The sequence below is a fragment of the Xyrauchen texanus genome, chromosome 29 (genome assembly GCF_025860055.1).
Source record: "Xyrauchen texanus isolate HMW12.3.18 chromosome 29, RBS_HiC_50CHRs, whole genome shotgun sequence".
In the NCBI taxonomy this organism is placed as follows: Eukaryota; Metazoa; Chordata; class Actinopteri; order Cypriniformes; family Catostomidae; genus Xyrauchen; species Xyrauchen texanus.
Genome location: NC_068304.1, coordinates 41,806,033 through 41,827,641, shown reverse-complemented (window position 1 = coordinate 41,827,641; position 21,609 = coordinate 41,806,033). Strand labels below are relative to the sequence as shown.

The window sequence follows — 21,609 nt, the reverse complement described above, 5'->3', positions numbered from 1 at the left end:
AGGAAACTGGGCTCACATGGTTTAAAGCTCTCCCAATTGTGTTGATGTACATGAGAATGAGAAAAAGAGTCAAAACAAATTGAAGTCCATTTGAAATACTCTTTGGTAGACTACCATTCATGGGAATAGAAAGGGGTAGACAAGGGCTGCCATCAACAGATCTGTGTGAGAATGACATGTTGAATTATTGCAAAGAAATGTCTTCTCTGTTGTCCAATGTTTGTGTTCAGGTGAAAAGCTGCATAAGATCAGGCCTGGCGATTTTGTTGTGATTCGTGACCTGAGGAGAAAGAGCTGGAAGTCCAAAAGTTGGCTGGCACCATTCCAAGTGCTACTAACGACTCACACGCCAGTGAAGGTCGCAGAGAGAGCTACATGGGGCTTCATGCCAACCATCGCAGGAGAATCAGCAACAGGAAGAGATTGTTCCAAGTGAATGTCAATAAACGCCGAAGTCAAGTCTGAACACCAAGTACCACTATCAGTGGAAGAGCAAGGCCAACCACAGAGGATAACATGGCCTGTGTGCAGATTGGACCCCATCATGTGGTCACAAGCAGTAATCATCGTGAAGAGGTACAAACTGAAAAGAATTCAAGAACAATGCGAGACGGTTTAAAGCAGGATGGCCTGACTGCAGGGTCAGAATTAACGTGAAGGACAGAACAGCGGACAATTGTACAGCCGTCATCAAAGACAAAGAAGTCAACTTCACATGCCCATTCAGCAAGCCACATGAAACTTCACCTGCAGAAGTGTGGGTGTGTGGCAACAGGGCATTTCATCGGATGACATAAGAAATGGAGAGGGTGTTGTTATCAAGCTTTGATGAATGTGTGTACATCTGTGTATTTGCCAAACAAGGCACCTGGGGTGGGAAGGGAAAAAAATAAAAAATAAATGTTGAAATTTTACCTGGGGTTTTACCAAAGCACTATGCAGCAATGTGGGGTGGTCATTGTTCTTAGGGGTGGGTACAACAGTAACAATTAATAAGATAAATGGGCTAGCATGGACAGTATTAGCAATAGCTAATAGCACAGAAAATGCTTTGACAATGATAAATGATGAAATGAAACAGTTAAGAGATGCGGCCATTCAAAACAGGTTGGTTCTTGATATGTTAACTGCAGAGAAAAGGGGAGTTTGCAAAATGTTGTGAATGTCTTATTGTTTCAATATTCCAGATTACAGCAACAACATCACGGATGTAATTGAACACATGAGAAAAGCCGCACAGGAGCCAGAACATATTGAAAGTACATGGGTTACTTGGTTTATGAATCTCTGGGGAGGATGGGGGTATTGGCTGGTTCAAACTGTGTTACCAATTGACTGTTGATATTGTTATGTTTACCATGCATTATAATGTGTGTTTCCAGCTCAGTACAGAGACTGGTTAAAGCAGGGATGTTTGTTCAATTGATAAAAATGACAGTCTATCCAGAGCCAGATGAACACAAATATGATGATACAAGTAGTGAGAGCTACTGTGAAATGTGTTAAAATGAGGTATGTATTTTCTTTCTGAGAATGTTTTGATATGTAAAGAGGGTTTGAAATGAGGGATTTTATTATACTTTATTCTTTGTATTTTTATAGCCTACTGATATAAGCAAAGTGTTAAATTGATGTGTTTTTCCTACTTAATCTGTACACTATTTCTTGTTTATACTGAAGTGACTGAGGGTCTGATTTTATGTCAGACGTGCAGTAACGGTGTTTACTCATTTAGCCCGGCTTCAGATAAAGTCTTTACTTGCTTGCTAATACTTAGGCGACTATCCCCACAAAAAACAGCCTAAGCTTTTTATTTTTCCAAATGTTATTTCACAAATGTTTAAGAGAGTGATCATTTATGCGAAAATCAGAGATGAAGAGTGTAAGTGTGATGATATGACTTAAAATTTGTCTTATTGTTTATTATTGTGATTGAGTAATCTGAATGATAAAAAGCGGGGAATTGTTGTAGAAATGTTGATACTCATTGATACATCAGTAATAGTCATTACAGGGGAATGCCTCTGTGTCTGGTGCATTCCCCTGTAATGCGTCTGTGTCTTTCTATTCATGTGCCCAAATGGAGCAGTTGATCATTGGAAAAGCATATTAAGGCAATATGTTAAAGGCCTTTAATTAAAGCACAACAGTTTGCACAAGCAAGTATTTTATTTATTTACTTTTAAGAAAGCTTCCGAGTGCATGTGCTTTCTCAAAATATAAAGAGATAATATCAGTAGCAGAAATCACTGGGGTTTGGAAACTGAAAGATTTGTACAGTTGGTCTCAGTTTAACACAAACAGGAACATTATTATTATATTGTAAAGATAAAAAGAAAAAGAAATGGATGCAGGAATTCCTGATCATTTTAGTCGCCAGCACTGCAGAAACTCTTGCACAGAAAGACCGCGATCGGGCTATGTGCCCAAGGTTCCTACCACGCCCGTCAGAGACCAGGTAGTGAACCTGCAAGCGCAGCCCCAGGAGGAGGCAGACCCAGACCCAGGATATACCACCTCGCCATTTTTTCCACATGTGACCTGAGTGGCCCATGTGACGTATTTCGCCACTTACCTCCCCGTTCCTGGGCAGATGTGGTCTCCGCAGGGTCTTTTCCCAACTGGGTTAGACCGAATGATGCTTGTAAGGGCCTCAACCATTTGGCTCTATGTGGGAAACATAGAGAGAAAAGGGGCCTGGCTAGGCTCGGCCCGTTCCCAGGTTGGCACGACTTCTTCCCCTGGCAAAAATGGCAAAATGATTGATTCTGCAAGAGATGCATATCAGTGATGAGGCAAAAGATAAGTTCCACACCTTACTGATAAAGACAGGTGCGGCCAATAGTTTTGACTTTCACATCGGTGATATCTACAAATGTTAGATATACGTATCTTGTATAGGCAAATGTCACCCCTATTTGCTGCTCTCGCGTTGGAGTGGGGCGGGTGCGAGTATTGCGATCTGCTTTCGGGTGAAATGCTTCGCGTTCGCCTCGCTTACTTCCGGGAGTCAGTGCCCACTCTTTCCACCAGGCAGCTCTATGCCCTGAAGTGGCGCTTGTTCACAGATTGGTGTTCTTCCCGGGCTGAAGACCCACAGAGGTGCGCAGTTAGGTCAGTGCTCCTATTCTTGCAGGAGAGGTTGGAGGGGAGGCTGTCCCCGTCCACCTTGAAGATGCAGTAGACGGCAAGTCCCTTGGTAAGCACGACTTAATCATCAGGTTCCTAAGAGGCGCCCGACGGTTAAATCCCTCCCGGCCAAGCCTGTTCCCCTCCTGGGACCTCTCGGTAGTCCTCACGGGCCTCCAGAGACCTCCCTTCGAGCCGCTAGAATCAGTTGGACTCAGGGACCTCTCTCTTAAGACTGCCCTGCTGATTGCGCTCGCCTCCATCAAGAGGGTCGGGGACCTGCAAGTGTTCTCTATCAGCGTCACTTGCCTGGAGTTCGGTCCGGCAGACACTCATGTGATCCTAAGACCGCGACCGGGCTACGTGCCCAAGGTTCCTACCACTCCCTTTAGAGACCAGGTAGTGAACCTGCAAGCGCTGCCCCGGGAGGAGGCAGACCCATCCCCGTCGTTGCTGTGTCCGGTACGTGCTTTGCGTACCTATTTGGACAGCACGCAGAACTTTAGACACTCTGAGCAGCTCTTTGTATGCTTTGGGGGACAGCGGAAAGGAAACGCTGTCTCCAAACAGAGTCACGACTCGCCCGTCGTCTCCTCCTCTGGAGCCAGCAGCGACTTAGGTCGCACGTGCCACTCACATCCCCGGCAAACCAGGTAGTGAACCTGCAAGCGCTGCCCCGGGAGGAGGCAGACCCAGCCCCGTCATTACTGTGTCCGGTACGTTCTTTGCGTGCCTGTTTGGACCGCACGCAGAGCTTTAGACACTCTGAGCAGCTCTTTGTATGCTTTGGGGGACAGCGGAAAGGAAACGCGGTCTCCAAACAGAGGCTTTCCCACTGGGTAGTAGATGCCACAACCATTGTGTCCTTGAGCAAGGCACTTAACTCCAGGTTGCTCCGTGGGAATTGTCCCTGTAATAAGTGCACTGTAAGTCACTTTGGATAAAAGCATCTTACACTGGTTCTGAAAACCGGGATCAGGAAGTACGCCCCACGGAGCCCTCCCAGTTGGCCAAGGTCCTCCAGTCCCTCGTCGGCCTACATCAGAGCCACCAACAATCCCTTCTTGAGCTGCCCAGGATCAGGATCGCTTTGAGATCATGCGAGCTCAAGCAGAGGCCTGGAATGCGATTTTAAGCCTTCTCGGCCAGGAGAGAGCCCTGGCCGTGACCCCGGACAACCACAGACCCCTGCCCCCACCCATGCTCCTGATGATGGGGGCAGAAGATGACGTGGAGCCTTTACTCGATCTGTTCAAGCAGACAGCTGAGATCTGGAACTGGCCGTATGACCAGTGGACGGCCTGGCTCTTATAGTATATTTTTCAATATTATAGTATGTTTTTATATCAAAGTACCTATATGAGTTTCCTGGCCTTTGTGTGACCCAGGAGAGAGCATATGAGGTTACTAAAAGTGTTGATGCTGCAAAAACCACAACGAGCACCCAGCTGTAACAAAATAATGAGGCTACGGACCTTGAAACACAGCTGAAGATAAAGAGAAAAACAACCAGTTGTCAAAGTAATTAAAAAGATCGACTAAAGCCAGGAAAAAGATATCAAAAGGCTCTGTGAGATAATGGTGGCGAATAGTATCCATTGGTTACACAAATAATGAAGGGGCGTAGAAATGAGGTAATGCCAGATAACAAACTGTATAGAAGATGAGGTTTTGGAATGGACAGCTGGCCTTCTCAGGTTTATTGGTAACAAAATAAACTTTAACTTTGGCATCTGGAACCCTGGACTCTGAGAGTTTTCTTGCATCTTAGAGAGATTCTTCAAAGATGTTCCACGACAAGGGTCGAAAGGGAAAGAAAAGACCTGGAAATTTGCATGTTGATCATTCGTAAGTGTTCCATTAAAAGATTTTCTGTACCTCAACTGTGATATTGCTTAAGTTTAATCAGCAAGCATATTTGTTCAATAAATGGCCATTTAAAACAGAGATATTCTGATACACGAAGAAATTCTTTTTTACTTTTGCCTACCTATGCTCTATGATTATGTCAGCATCCCAACAGAATTCATTCAGATTCATTGCACCTGTAAAATGATGGGATACATTCTTTAGAACATCTTTGTTTTGTTAAGCTATTTAGGGCTTTTCACACGTCTTATCCACAGTTTAAAGGAGATGTTAAACCAGGGTTAAGGAAAATTGTGGCCATTATAATCAATTAGATTGTATATGCTGGATGTGTCGCCACATTGCGTTGCACAAACAATAGAACAGGGTTCCAAAATGTCAATGAAATACCTCTTGTGAAAATAAAACAGGATGCAAGTTCTTCAGACATTTGAATCATTGTTGACGTCTACTCAAGTTCAAAGCTGATTGTCTGTGCTTTATGTAAATGTACAATTATTCATTTATTATAACCTTTATTTAAACATCTCTTTTACAGGAGTGTCCTGGCCAAGATGGACAGCAAGTAAATAAAAAATTCACAACCTAATTAAAATCAACAGAATTCTGTCAAATTTAACCGAAGTTTTATCCAAATTGACTTATAAATCAGGAATACAACAAGCCATTTATCAGCAATAACATGAGAAGTGATAACAATACGAGGTCCAAAGTGATTCAGAAAAGTACAGGCAAGAACAGGGAGAGAAGAACATGTAAAAGTGTGTCATTGTACCAGTGTAGACAGACTCAAGCTCATGTGCCATCTGCCTGGCACAGTGTAGAAAGGGTGTTATTGTACTGACCCTGGGTTAAAATTCTCAGGTGTGAAAAGTGTTTCAAAGTTTTTACTTTGATGCAAACAAATGATTTATGAAAAATAGATTTTTAGAGGCATGCCGTAAGATGCATCCAAAGGAGTCTATTAAGGTGTTTGTTGAGTGCATCGTAGGGACCTTAAAGTATGCTCCACATCGCGGAACAAGGGTACGTTTTAATTACATCATGGATGTGTACCACATGGTTGGCGAGGACTTACTGGCATATTGGCAAGGCTTAATGCACATATGTGATCTTAACTGTTTCCAGGCACTCAATAACCTTCCCTGAGCAGTCAGTGAGATTTATTTATAGTCATCTATGTCTGTTGTGTAACTTTGAACAAAATTACCATATTACAATTACTACAAGTTTTATTTTTATGAAACTGTTTCAGTTTAAATGAGTCTTAATCTGTTCAGAATATTCTTGTTCTTTTCTGTTTTTCTCAAAAATTCAAATGGGTTGAAAGATGGTTAATTTGAATGCAATTTGCATTTGAAAGATTTCTCACAGTTTTAAGGATTGTTTCACTGTGGAACATAATTTAGTACAGCATCCAAGCTGTTCTTGTACATACATATATTAGAATGTAGACTCTAGGGTAAAGTGAGTAAAGTGACTATGCAAACTCGAAAAAACCGGCTAAGCTGCAGAGCAAGATTTTCAATCAATAGATCATTTTGTCTGTTCCTCACACAAAGCTATAATATGGCATTAGATGCTGTAGTATCCAAGCCACATGTCCTAAATGTTTTTATTGATCTCTTCTTTGTACCTTACCTTAAGGTCTAACACTGGCACTGTGGCAGTGTGGCACAATCAAAACATTGTTTTAGGCACACATTCAGGCCAACATGCTTGTTTGGCTCTTCTGAAGTTAGTATAAAAAAACACGGATGTTTTAGCAATTTTAACGCTCATAAAATATTAATAATAAATGCTCAAAGAACATTATATTTGTGGTGAAATTAAAGTTAGGAGACGTTAATGTTTTTTAACCTTGTAATAACGTTATAATCACGATAATCAACATCGACATTTTATCGTTTTAGTCAAATTTTTAAACAACGTTTTTAGAACCTAAAATTGTTACCTGGGATGTGAAGGGTGGTCAATTAATTCATTATATATTTAATCTAATTAATATCTCTCTGGGTAACTCTTTGTGTTGAAGACAACGTGTTTATGGTAATGTAATTTGGTATGTTATTTTTTTGTTGCTTTAAATCAGTTTTTATCTATTTTTTTATGCACATTTTTTGTTTCTCACAGAGAGAGAGTGATGTAAGTGCTGCAGAGGCGCTCAAAGATTGTTCATGTGTTTGAACATGCATTAAAAAAGAAGACGAAGACAAATATTTCTGAGTTCGAAGTTTATTTCATACGACAACAACACAACACAGATAAACACCACTACACTTGATGTGCTAATTGTGTTAATAAGTGTTTTATCGATGCTTTGTAGCTCATATTTACATAATTTGCTACACAAGATATATACTTGTGAAAAGGTGAGGCTGCTCCTAAAGTCACCAGCATTAAATGCTCTAGTGCTGTTTTTGCAAAAAGTTTGTATGTCCCCAGACCTCCATAAGGGCACACACTGTTTTGATGTACCTGTGCTTCAGACAGTACTGTAATGAGCTGAAAACACCCCTGAAAGTGTGTTGGCTGTTTTATTGAGGATGCAGCGTTGAGATTTCACTTCTGTTGTCACCATGTGCAAACTGATATGAATAAAATCACTTGACCATGCTGGGTTTTGCACATACTTAGTTACCAAAGTTCAGCTCTCCCGGTCAATGATTCAGCATCTCTTCAGCACCTGCAATCAAAATTAACTAGCACCACTCCTGCTTATGCAAATGAAACCGTTGGAGTTTGGGAGGTTCTTTAGTCGTCTGTTGTGTATTCCGGTAGTTTCACAGGTCTGTTCACAGGAGGAGTTGTTTTACTCAGTGAGTATATAAGATTGAGCTCATCCTTCATTGCTTCATTGTGTCTGCTGAGGTTGCAGTAAATCTTACTTTTATTGATAATTCCTGTATTGTAACAACATATTATTTGCAGCTGATAAGACTTTAATATTTACTGGGGACACGAATAAGTGTAAGAAGATTTTATCCATCAGATATAACGTTTTGATCAAGGTAAAACTTCATTTTTCACCTCCATATAATTTCTGAGATTGTTTAGTCTATTAAATGTAATGTGTTGTTTGTGTAAGTAAACACATTTTGTCTCCTGCAGGTTTCAGCAAAAAGGGATTTGAGAATAAAGACTGAAAATGGTAAGACATGCCGAGATTTGAGAATATGTCTCACAAATATACATTTCCAAGCTGAACAGTTTTATAGTATTACAAACAAAAACATTATTATTATTAGATTTGAAATGATGTTCATAATTGTTACGTTGTATTTGCTTGAAACAGTCTGACAACTTGTTGATTAACCCCTTGATGAACTCAAATAGGGGTGACATTTATATATCTAACATTTGTAGATATCACCGATGTGAAAGTCAAAACTATTGGCAGCACCTGTCTTTATCTGTAAGGTGTGGAACTTATCTTTTGCCTCATCACTGATATGCATCTCTTGCAGAATCAATCATTTAAACCATTAAAGCATAATCTCATTAACTGTAGCTTCCCAGAACATTTCCACTGACATACTCTGTTGGAAAAGGGAATTTAGATAAAGTGAAGGGATAGGGATCTAAAATCCACTCTGCATTATTCCACCTACCTCACTTCTTAAATTTTGTTCAACAATGTGCTCTGTGTCTGTTGTTTTGTCTCTGTAGGCGGTAGTTGCTGGTTTTGGTCCACTGGTATCTTATATTGGTGCTGAAGAGGGTGTTGCTCTACAGGCTGACAATGGCCAGTTCCTCAGCTGTATTGATCGCTCAAATATTTATAACATAGAAGCTGCCAAGAGCACCAAAGACCCTTGGTGCAAATTCATAGTGGAGAAAGTCAATGATTCGAAAGTCCGGCTCAAAGACCAGAGGGGTGTTTACCTCAGTCGAATTCACAGGTCTGGTGTCGACCATATCGAGGCAGCCAAGGCTAAGCCTGATGTATACTGTGAGTTCAGTGTCTTCACCAGGAATGGGAAAGTCATATTTAGAGCCGACAATGGCCTGTTCTTAAGTCGATGTTTTCGAGTTAATCAGAACATCGAAGCTGTTAAAGAAGGTGTTGATGAATATTGTGAATTTACACTGAGTATCGGGGATATCGTTAGCCCCATGTTTGAAATTGTCAAAATAGATTTTGGAAAAATCCCAGACCTGAGCGACAAGCCATCTGTGGTGAAAACCGACTACTACATCAATGAAAGCAGTGTGAATCAATCCCACACCTTCAAACTAAACTGGACGGACACAGTCACAGAGACCACGACTTGGACCCACACATGGGGGCTGTCCAGTAGTGTGTCTTCTGATTTTAAATTATTAAGTGTCGAAGTCACCATCTCATACTCAGGACAGTATGGCACCAGCTCCTCAAAACAGAAATCCATCTCCATGTCAGGGGAAACTACCATCACAATTCCTCCCAGGACCAAGATCACAGTGAAACTGATGGTCAACAAGGATGATGATGCTGAGATTCCCTTCACAGCTACAATCAAGAAGACCAAGGCCAATGGAGAGGTTCAGATGTTCACTGAGAACGGCACCTGGAGGGGTGTGGCTTATGAAAACGTAAGGCTTAAAATCGAAGAAGCCAAAGTGTAAGAACAGATATAGAAGTTCAAAGCAAAACGAATTAACAAATCAAGCTTTCAAATATAATCATATAAAATCCATATTTTATCAAGGGGATTCAAATATATTGTGCTGTTAATAATGTCCATGACTTATATAATCAATCTGAGGAAGCTAATATACATATGTTGGTATTGTGGGATACTTTTAATGTAAGCTTTGTTTTTGTGTTTAAATTTAAAAACTATGTATTGCAATTAATGGGAATCTTTTATTTCTGCTAACATAAACTGAAACTGTATTATTGTCTCTTCATCTGTGTGGGTGTTTATTTGAATTATTCTTACAAATAAAGATATTTTTTCCATCATACCTTATTGTTGCTCACTATTCTTAAAGGTATATAATTGTATACATAGACAAAATCCAGTGGGGTAGTGAGCTAAAGCACATAACTGGTAATCAGAAGGTTGCTGGTTTGATCCCCACAGTCACCACCATTGTGTCCTTGAGTAAGGCACTTAACTCCAGGTTGTTCCGGGGGGGGTTGTCCCTGTAATAAGGGCACTGTAAGTCGCTTTGAATAAAAGTGTCTGCCAAATACATAAATGTAAAATGTAAATGTATTGAGGTGGTTATATAATACTTCATTTTGGCTTTGAACCATTCTTATTAAAGAGCTGTATTTGAACTTATAAAGGAAAATAAAATCTAGATGCTGCATCCAAAAGTGGTGTTATTGTTTTTATAACTATGATCTATAACTTTAAAACACTACAAAGTTTGTCATCATAACTAGAAAAGTAATGTGAAGACTTCAGACACTTATCAGGTCAAGTTAACAGAATGCACGTTAGTAATGAATCTCTTTTTAATTTACTTTGTTAAATTGAAACAGCTAATACTGTTAAATCATTTGCACTTACAAAGAGCAATCCAAAGCTAGACAAGACTTAAAATAATGAGTTGAAATGACTTAAACAGATCATTTGATTTGACTGAAAATTTAAGACAGCAGTTAAACTTACAGCTGTTTTGTGGTCCGTTTTAATATCTGTGCACACATCATATGAACACCATTTGTATCGATAAATGGTCATTTGAATGGAAACAGGAAGAAGGCGGCAAATATCGCACATTTTATGATTTTTTTTATTTTTCGCATTTTCACTCTGTCGATAACAAAATAGCACGAAAGGTGGACGGAAACTAGGCACCTGTTAATATGACGTGTATTTTGTTATCAGGTTCATTGATATGAACAATGTGAGTGTCGGTGGCGCATGCTCTCAGAACATTCTTCATATGTTTTCATGTTTCTATGGCAATATTACTAGGAATCACTCATTATTGGGGTTAAAGTATGAAATATAAGTTTCACATTAAATGAGGGAAATTCCCTATAATCAGATGTTCCTGTTTTCAATGTGCCTTTACCATATCTAACCAGTAGATTGCAGTATTGTATAAGATTACACTGAGAGTTGTAAAGTTGATAGTCTTATACCATTTAACCTTGTAATATCTTAAGAGATCATATAGATTAATGTGCATTATTTTAATTATGTATTGTAGAAGCACATGTAAACACACACAAACAAATGACCCTCCTGTGTGTCATCTTCAGGACTGAATAAACCCCTTTGAACTGAATCTGGCTTTTCTGATGGAGGATTGTGTTCTGACACCACAAGAGGAAGACGAGATAATCTGAACCTCCCCTAATACAGTCCTCACAGTCCTATTATCCAATAGTAACCACCTTTACACAGTTTTTTAATCGATGACCCTGCTCGATTTAAACATGGATCTTATCTGCCTACACGTTATATTTAATCTTTAATTACTGGAGCAATATCTTAACATTACATTATATGCAAATCTATCAATCTTATTATAACGGTTTACTGTTTGTGTGAGTTTACATCAAGTCATTATGTTGCATCAGACTTTGTTGTTCTTTATTATTATCAGATATCTATTATGCATGAAACATATGTACCACATTATGTCTATATGTAACATATTCATAATATCTGTAGTGCATATCATGTTATGCATTGTTTGTATGCGGCCACACATATAAGAACCCTCCTTAGTGCTAAATACATCTGTGACTCTAGTGCTCAAGTCTGGGGGACACCAACTCTCTGTCAGTTTCCAAACAGGCGTAAGAGACGCATTACACCAGGATCAATGTGTGCGTGTCTCACAGTCCAAAGAATCTGGAAAAATAAGAAATGAGCAGTCACAAGAGATATAGAGCGAGGGAAAGATACTGAACAACAGCTAAAATAACAATTTCCTACCAAAACAATAAAAACATTTACATGCACCTAGAATGAACCACATTTCACACATAACATGAACACATACACATGTGAATATAACTTCACAATTATAATACAATATTCACTATATCATGCTTAATTTCCAACCACATAGCTTCTACATTTTATTCATGTGCCCAAACGGAGCAGTTGATCATTGGAAAAGCATATTAAGGCAATATGTTAAAGGCCTTTAATAATAATTAAAGCACAACAGTTTGCACAAGCATTTCATTTATTTATTTTTAAGAAAGCTTCCGAGTGCATGTGCTTTCTCAAAATATAAAGAGATAATATCAGTAGCAGAAATCACTGGGGTTTGGAAACTGAAAGATTTGTACAGCTGGTCTCAGTTTAACACAAACAGGAACATTATTATTATTATGTTGTAAAGACAAAAAGAAAAAGAAATGGATGCAGGAATTCCTGATGATTTTAGTCACCAGCACTGCAGAAACTCTTGCACAGAAAGTAAGACCGCGATCGGGCTACGTGCCCAAGGTTCCTACCACGCCCGTCAGAGACCAGGTAGTGAACCTGCAAGCGCAGCCCCAGGAGGAGGCAGACCCAGCCCCTTCGTTACATGCAGAGCTTTAGATGTTCTGAGCAGCTCTTTGTCTGCTTTGGTGGACAGCGGAAAGGGAACGCTGTCTCCAAGCAGAGGCTTTCCCACACACCCTGGCCGGACACCTAACAAAGAGTGTTGTGTCCTCGTGGGCACTTGCCAGGGGCACCTCCCTGACAGACATATGTAGAGCAGTTGGTTGGGCAACAACTAATATATTTGCGAGATTTTACAATCTCAGGGTTGAGTCAGTATCGTCCCGTGTTTTCTCAAGTCCGAGCCGGTAGAACTCGGTGTCACACTTACGGACTGGCCGGGTGGATCGCTTGCACCTAGTGCCCTTTCAACTCGGTTGAGGTAAAACTGTGCATTTTCTCTCCCAGTAGATTCCATATATTCGGATCCCTGGACGACTCCTCCCTAGCCCTATGGGTCTGCAATTCAGCGGAGGAATTTGCTGACCCAATCCACTATGGGTACTCAAATCTACCCTGTACTGGAATAAGGTGCTACACAGGTCGGGACTCCTGCATGGACTCCTCCTGTGTGTTTTTTCCGCGGTATGGTCCCCTTGCGAGTGGACCCGCATCTCCCTTAGGCAGTTCCAGCTGCCCTCCGGTCGCAGTGCTGTAGCAACTCCCCCTTCCTTGAGGCTGGATATACCACCCCGCCATTTTTTCCACATGTGACCTGAGTGGCCCATGTGACGTATTTCGTCACTTACCTCCCCGTTCCTGGGCAGATGTGGTCTCCGCAGGGTCTTTTCCCAACTGGGTTAGACCCCCTTCCCATGATGCTTGTAAGGGCCCCAGCCATTTGGCTCTATGTGGGAAACAAAGAGAGAAAAGAGGCCCGGCTAGGCTCGGCCCGTTCCCAGGTTGGCACGCGTCGACTTCTTCCCCTGGCAAAAATGACAAAATGATGCATATCAGTGATGAGGCAAAAGATAAGTTCCACACCTTACAGATAAATTGTTCTGACCTCTCTGAAGTAAATTAAGAGTTTTTTTTTTTTATATATAATTGTGTGTGCAACAGTGCCCCCTTTTGGCTAACCAGCAGCAGTAGCTTCTGAGGTAAATTTCCATCAAAGGTTAGTTGAGTGTACTGCAGAGCAGAGTGCCAGTGCTGTTTTCTCCTGCTGCATTTTTTCCTTTTACATTGTTGCCTTGGATACTATTTGTCCGTAAGTACTGTACATATTACTAAAAAATGTTAAAAGTAATTGTACTTGGCATATCTTTTGTTTATTGGAGTTTTCTCATGTCAAATGACTAAATTGATAGTTAGCATGGCTATTAGTTATGACTTAGCATTTCTGTTGCTATAAATTGTGTACTTTAGATATCTGTATTGGTTTGATCTCATTTTTGTTTGTCTTTTGCTCTTTGTTACCCAAGAAAAGTTATGCCTTGTGTCTTTTTTGGAGAACTTTACACTGTTAGCTAACTGTCGAGCTTTGAAGAAGCAACTCATTGCAAGGACAGTATAGTAAAAGGACAAGAGCACGGCGGGCACAATTGAACAAGGTTAGGTGCAGCAATAATGAGTCTACGGTCAGGCAAACGGTACCAGCCATCTTCACAGAATGGAAGTGTGGAAAAACAGCAAGGAGTTACTCAAGGTGCAAAGTCAGTACAGTCACGTGCTTCAAGACAGTCAAGTGGAGCTTCCACAGCTAGTTCCTCAGCGATAAAAGCTCGGGCTAAGGCAGAGGCTGCCCGTGCTGAACTTTCCGTTGCAGAAGAAGAAGCCAGAATTATAAAGCAAAAAGATGACCTAGAAGCGAGTCTCCATATATTAAAAAGTCAGAAGGCTGTTGCTGCTGCAACAGCTGAAGTAGCTGCATATGAAGAAGATGATAAGTCTATCAAGAGTGAACTTAGTCCAGAGTTATTAGAGTTACCTATCAGTTCAGCTCAACGCACCTCTGAATATGTCAGGCAATACTCAGGAGCACACTCTGGGGAATTTCCATTGAAGGTTGATCCACTAGCCTGCCACAAGGTGGCGTGTGCGCAGTGTGAAATGGCCATGAAGGACGCAGATACTCAACATTATGAGAAAAAAAGTGATGTTGACAATAAACTTTACTACCCGGAACCTGCAAGAGAGTCATTTCATCCTCAAAGGAAGCCTTTATCCGAGACTCAAGGTGTGCAAGACTTAACAAAATACCTTATTCGCAGGGAGATGTTGAGTGCAGGTCTCCTGAAATTTGACGACCACCCTGAGAATTACTGGGCATGGAAGGCATCATTCCAAAGTGCCATCCAAGATCTCAACCTTTCATCGAGGGAAGAACTGGATTTGATAATGAAATGGCTTGGTGAGGAGTCTGCAGAGCAGGCAAAGAGGATTCGCTCTGTGCATGTGTTCAACCCAACAGCAGCACTCAACTTAGTCTGGCAAAGACTAGAAGAATGTTATGGGTCATCAGAAGCAGTAGAACATGCTCTGCTGAAAAAGGTTGAAGATCTCCCTAAACTCACCAACAGAGATAATGTCAGGCTAAGGGAGTTAGGTGACATTCTTCAGGAGATAGAGTGTGCAAAAGAGGGAGGATATTTACCTGGCTTGTCATATTTGGACACAGCTCGTGGTGTAAATCCCATCATGGAGAAATTACCTTACAGCTTACAAGAGAGATGGGTTGCCACAGGATCCAAATATAAGGATGACAATGGAGTCGCATTCCCACCTTTTCGTTTCTTCTCCAGCTTTGTAAGACAACAGGCACGAGTGAAAAACGACCCCAGTTTTGCCTTTACATCCTCCAGCACCCAGAGCTTGAAAACTGAGAAATACACAAGAAGTGGCAACAGAGCTTCTGTAACAAAGATGATGGCGGGGAGGTGAATGAAAATGCTTTGACACCAGTGACATCCAAATGCACAGAGATATGCGGCAATTCAGATGGTCAACATTCCTGCTCCAAAATCAGTCCAGTGATAGTGTATCCTGCTGGAAGAAGAGAGGAAGCAAAGAAAATGTATGCAGTGTTAGATGAGCAGAGTAATAAATCACTCGCTAAATCAGAATTCTTTCATCTTTTTAACATTACAACCACATCAGACCCATACACACTGAAAACTTGCTCAGGGGTAACCAAAGCAATGGGCAGAAGAGCTATAAACTTAATGATTGAATCCATGGATGGCAAAATTCAACTATCACTACCAAGTTTAATTGAATGTGACATGATTTCTGATAACCGCACAGAGATCCCATCTCCTGAGGTGGCACGTTGTCATCCACACCTACAGCGAGTTGCTGAGAGGATTCCTCCTGTGGATCCAGACGCTCCCATCCTCATACTCTTGGGAAGAGATATCCTGCGGGTGCACAAGGTCAGAGAGCAAATTAACGGACCCCACAGTGCTCCTTATGCGCAAAGGCTAGACCTGGGATGGGTCATCGTGGGTGACATCTGCCTAGGAACAACTCACAAGCCATCAAGTGTTAATGTCCTGAAAACACATGTGCTCAGTAACGGCCGCACATCTTTTCTTAGCCCATGCCCAAACAAAATCTTAGTGAAGGAGACTCTCAGTCAGTCATCACATCTCGGCTGTTTTTCAGCCTTTTGTACACAGGAAGAGTGCCATAGTGGTAGTATAGACATGTTGGGATCTGCTGTTTTTGAAAGAACCAGAGAAGATGAAAAATCAGCGTTTTCAGTGGATGATCAGGTTTTTCTTGACTTGATGGACAGAGAAGTCTATCAAAATGAAGCAAACAGCTGGGTGGCGCCATTACCATTCCGCTCCACCAGACAGTGCCTTCCAAGTAACAGAGATCAAGCAATGACGCGTCTTCATTCTCTCAGGAAAACACTGGACAGAAAACCTGACATGAAGAAGCAGTACATTGACTTCATGCAGAAAATGTTAGAAAACGAGCATTCAGAGCCTGCTCCTCCACTGAAGAAACATAAAGAACACTGGTACTTACCGTCATTTGGCGTATATCACCCTCAGAAACCTGACCAGCTAAGAGTGGTATTTGATTCAAGTGCTGAATATGAAGGAGTGTCCTTAAACAAAGTGCTGCTTAGTGGTCCTGATTTGAATAACAGCTTTTTGGGGGTCCTTCTACGTTTCAGAAAAGAACCCATTGCATTCACAGCTGATATACAGCAAATGTTTTATTGTTTTGTTGTACACGAAGACCACGGAGGCTACCTCAGGTTCCTTTGGTATGAAGACAACAATCTCAGCAAGAAGGTGAGGGACTACAGAATGAAGGTCCATGTATTTGGAAATAGCCCCTCACCAGCTGTGGCTATTTATTGCATGAGGCGCGCTGCAGCAGAGGGTGAGAGAGAACATGGCGCTGATGCTAAGCAGTTTGTTGTAAGACATTTTTATGTTGATGATGGACTTGCATCTGCACCAACCCCTGAAGAAGCGATTGACATCCTAACAAGATCACAGAAGATGCAAGCTGACTCCAACCTGAAATTGCACAAGATAGCATCCAACAGTCACAAGGTTATGGAAGCTTTTCCAGCTGATGAGAGGGCCAAGGATCTGAAGGATTTGGACCTCACGTCAGATGATCTCCCCTTACAGCGCAGCTTGGGGGTCTTGTGGAACCTGGAAACAGACAGTTTCACATTCAAAGTGTCTCAAGAGGAAAGACCATACACTGAGAGAGGTGTTTTGGCCGCAGTCAACAGTTTGTATGACCCTTTAGGATTTGTGGCTCCTATAACAATGCAGGGAAAAGCTCTCCTTTGTGAACTCTCAGCTGAGCAGAATGACTGGGATGAACTACTTCCTTCCGAAAAGAAGGAAGAATGGAGTAGGTGGAAAGAATCATTGAAAGATCTCCAACGTCTCCAGATACCAAGGTGCTATGTTCCGTTCCCACAGTCCTCTGCCCAAAGAAAAGAGCTGTACATCTTTTTGGATGCCTCCATAATAGCAATAGCAAGCTGTTGCCTATTTAAAGTGTATCGACAGTGAAGGTCAGGAGTACGTTGGATTCATTATGGGCAAATCCAAACTAGCCCCACGACCCGCACATACTGTCCCACGACTAGAGTTGTGCACAGCTGTTCTAGCTGTGGAGCTTTATGAGCTAGTCAGAGAGGAGATAGACATTAACATGGATGCTGTGAAATTCTACACAGACAGTAAAATCGTCCTTGGATACATTCACAACAGCAATAGGAGATTTTACACATATGTTGCAAACAGAGTGATTCGTATCTGTAAGTCTTCTCATCCTGAGCAGTGGCATTACATCTCTACAGAGAACAATCCTGCAGACCATGCCACCAGACCTATCCATGCTTCTCACCTTCAACACACAACTTGGCTCTCGGTACCATCATTCTTAACACAATCCAACCCAGAGCCAGCACAGATCGACATCTTCACTCTAGTGGAACCTGACGTGGATGTGGAGATACGACCTGATGTAACAACTTTGATCACAACAACTTCAGAAACACAGTTAAAGTCACATCGCTTTGAAAGATTCTCTCATTGGACGCCATAGCTTTGCTCATCCGTGTGGCAAGATCATTTAAGACAACTTCTTATCAGAGAAATTTTCAAGGATGGAAGTGTAACACTGAGGCAAGCACTGTAAGTGAGATCTTTCGTGCATAAGTTGTAATTATTCTCACTGTGCAGTCTGAAATCTTCAGGGAAGTATTCAAATGTCTGGAAACAAAGCAGACATTACCAAAGCAGAGTCCACTCAAAAAGCTCAACCCCATCATTGATGAAGATGGATTACTTAGGGTTGGAGGTCGTCTCACACCTGCCAACATGGCAAAAGAAGAAAAGCACCCGCTTATTATTCCCCGTACTCATTACGTTGCTACTTTCTTAGTGAGATACTACCACGAGAAGGTGGTGCACCAGGGACGTCACATCACAGAGGGAGCAATCAGAGCTGCGGGACTATGGATCGTTGGGGGCAAATGCCTGGTCTCATCTGTTATCTTCAAATGTGTTATCTGTCATAAACTCAGAGGAACACTACAGATTCAAAAGATGGCAGACTTACCAGCTGACAAGCTCTCACCAATGCCACCCTTTACCAACGTTGGACTTGATGTCTTTGGTCCCTGGACAGTTATGACGCGTCGCACAAGGGGAGGCAGTGCAGACAATAAAAGGTGGGCGGTACTTTTCACATGCATGACGACAAGAGCTGTACACATTGAGCTTGTGGAATCCATGTCCACATCCAGCTTCATAAATGCATTGAGAAGATTTTTCTCAGTACGTGGACCCGCCAAGCTTCTTCGCGCTGACAGAGGCACTAATTTTATTGGTGCCTGTAAAGAATTGAAAATCGACCACAGTGATGCAACATTAAACGGCTACCTTCAGGAGAAAAACTGTATGTGGCAGTTTAATCCCCCCACATTCCTCACACATGGGGGGATCATGGGAAAGACTCATCGGGATAGCCAGGCGGATCCTGGATGCCATGCTTCTTCAGTCTGTACATACTCGGCTCACACATGAAGTACTGAGTACCTTGATGGCTGAAGTGATGGCAATAATAAATGCCAGACCATTACTGCCAGTGTCTACCGACCCAGACATGCCAACTGTTTTCACGCCAGCAATGATCTTAACTCAGAAGACCAGTGCTCTAGAGGCCCCATCTGGCAACTTTGACCCAGCAGAGCTTCATACAAAACAATGGAAACAAGTTTAGTGTCTTGCAGACACCTTCTGGAAGAGATGGAGGAGGGAGTACCTTGCCACTCTTCAGAGTCGACAGAAATGGACAGATGACAAGCCCAACATAAAACTTGGAGATGTTGTCTTGCTCAAAGAAAAACAAGCTCACAGGAATGACTGGCCGGTGGGACGTGTCATCAAAACATTCCTCAGCAGTGACAACAAGGTTCGAAAGGCAGAAGTAAAAACAGTAAAAGAAGGAACTGTGAAAGTGTTTCTGAGACCAATCTCTGACATGGTTGTTCTTTTATCTGAGGGACAGTAAAAAGATGTTCTTTGTAACGCTTTTGTGTTAAATCTTGTTTAATGTTTTTGTGACACAACCTTATTGTGCCAGGCGGGGAGTGTTCTGACCTCTCTGAAGTAAATTAAGAGTTTTTTTTTTACATAATTGTGTGTGCAACAGTGCCCCCTTTTGGCTAACCAGCAGCAGTAGCTTTAGTTTAAGTTTCTGAGGTAAATTTCCATCAACAGTTAGTTGAGTGTACTGCAGAGCAGAGTGCCAGCAGTTTTCTCCTGCTGCATTTTTTCCTTTTACATCGTTGCCTTGGATACTATTTGTCCGTAAGTACTGTACATATTACTAAAAAATGTTAAAAGTAATTGTACTTGGCATATCTTTTGTTTATTGGAGTTTTCTCATGTCAAATGACTAAATTGATAGTTAGCATGGCTATTAGTTATGACTTAGCATTTATGTTGCTATAAATTGTGTACTTTAGATATCTGTATTGGTTTGCTCTTTGTTACAGTTTTACAGTATAATAAGAAAAGAAAAGTTTCTTCGTGGAACCCAAGAAAAGTTATGCCTTGTGTCTTTTTTGGAGAACTTTACACTGTTAGCTAACTGTCGAGCTTTGAAGAAGCAACTCATTGCAAGGACAGTATATAAAGACAGGTGCTGCCAATAGTTTTGACTTTCACATCGGTGATATCTCCAAATGTTAGATATACGTATCTTGTATAGGCAAATGTCACCCCTATTTGAGTTCACCAATAAGAGCATGCTGCTCTCGCGTTGGAGCGGGGCGGGTGCGAGCATTGCGATCTGCTTTCGGGTGAAATGCTTCGCGTTCGCCTCGCTTACTTCCGGGAGTCAGTGCCCACTCTTTCCACCAGGCAGCTCTATGCCCTGAAGTGGCGCTTGTTCACAGATTGGTGTTCTTCCTGGGCTGAAGACCCACAGAGGTGCGCAGTTAGGTCTGTGCTCCTATTCTTGCAGGAGAGGTTGGAGGGGAGGCTGTCCCCATCCAACTTGAAGACGCAGTAGACGGCAAGTCCCTTGGTAAGCACGACTTAATCATCAGGTTCCTAAGAGGCGCCCGGAGGTTAAATCCCTCCCGGCCAAGCCTGTTCCCCTCCTGGGACCTCTCGGTAGTCCTCACGGGCCTCCAGAGACCTCCCTTCGAGCCGCTAGAATCAGTTGGACTCAGGGCCCTCTCTCTTAAGACTGCCCTGCTGATTGCGCTCGCCTCCATCAAGAGGGTCGGGGACCTGCAAGCGTTCTCTATCAGCGACACTTGCCTGGAGTTCGGTCCGGCAGACACTCATGTGATCCTAAGACCGCGACCGGGCTACGTGCCCAAGGTTCCTACCACTCCCTTTAGAGACCAGGTAGTGAACCTGCAAGCGCTGCCCCGGGAGGAGGCAGACCCATCCCCATCGTTGCTGTGTCCGGTACGTGCTTTGCGTACCTATTTGGAGAGCACGCAGAACTTTAGACACTCTGAGCAGCTCTTTGTATGCTTTTGGGGACAGCGGAAAGGAAACGCTGTCTCCAAACAGAGTCACTACTCGGCCATCGTCTCCTCCTTTGGAGCCAGCAGCGACTTAGGTCGCTACGTGCCACTCACATCCCCGGCAAACCAGGTAGTGAACCTGCAAGCGCTGTCCCGGGAGGAGGCAGACCCAGCCCCGTCGTTGCTGTGTCCGGTACGTGCTTTGCGTACCTATTTGGACCATACGCAGAGCTTTAGACACTCTGAGCAGCTCTTTGTATGCTTTGGGGGACAGCGGAAAGGAAACGCTGTCTCCAAACAGAGGCTTTCCCACTGGGTAGTAGATGCCACAACCATTGTGTCCTTGAGCAAGGCACTTAACTCCAGGTTGCTCCGGGGGAATTGTCCCTGTAATAAGTGCACTGTAAGTCACTTTGGATAAAAGCATCTTACACTGGTTCTGAAAACCGGGATCTGGAAGTACGCCCCACGGAGCCCTCCCAGTTGGCCAAGGTCCTCCAGTCCCTCGTCGGCCTACATCAGAGCCACCAACAATCCCTTCTTGAGCTGCCCAGGACCAGGATCGCTTTGAGATCATGCGAGCTCAAGCAGAGGCCTGGAATGCGATTCGAAGCCTTCTCGGCCAGGAGAGAGCCCTTGCCACGACCCCGGACAACCACAGACCCCTGCCCCCACCCATGCTCCTGA

General features: G+C 42.5%; 1 protein-coding gene across 9 annotated transcripts in view; it reads left to right on the top strand.

Moving 5' to 3' along the window:
- LOC127622768 (uncharacterized) overlaps positions 1-21,609 on the top strand; it is a 116,735-nt gene that overhangs the window by 71,961 nt on the left and 23,165 nt on the right. For 3 of the 9 annotated variants that reach the window (XM_052096856.1, XM_052096857.1, XM_052096854.1), the window contains one exon: positions 9,062-9,948. The exons of 4 other annotated variants lie outside the window; for them this stretch is intronic. In XM_052096856.1, coding sequence (XP_051952816.1) covers positions 9,062-9,606 — 545 coding nt within the window. In that variant the 3' untranslated portion in view covers positions 9,607-9,948. Of the gene's footprint in view, positions 1-7,863; positions 8,010-8,109; positions 8,150-9,061; positions 9,949-21,609 lie in introns of those variants that run through there. 2 more of the 9 variants (XR_007968008.1, XM_052096851.1) reach the window with 2 other exon arrangements.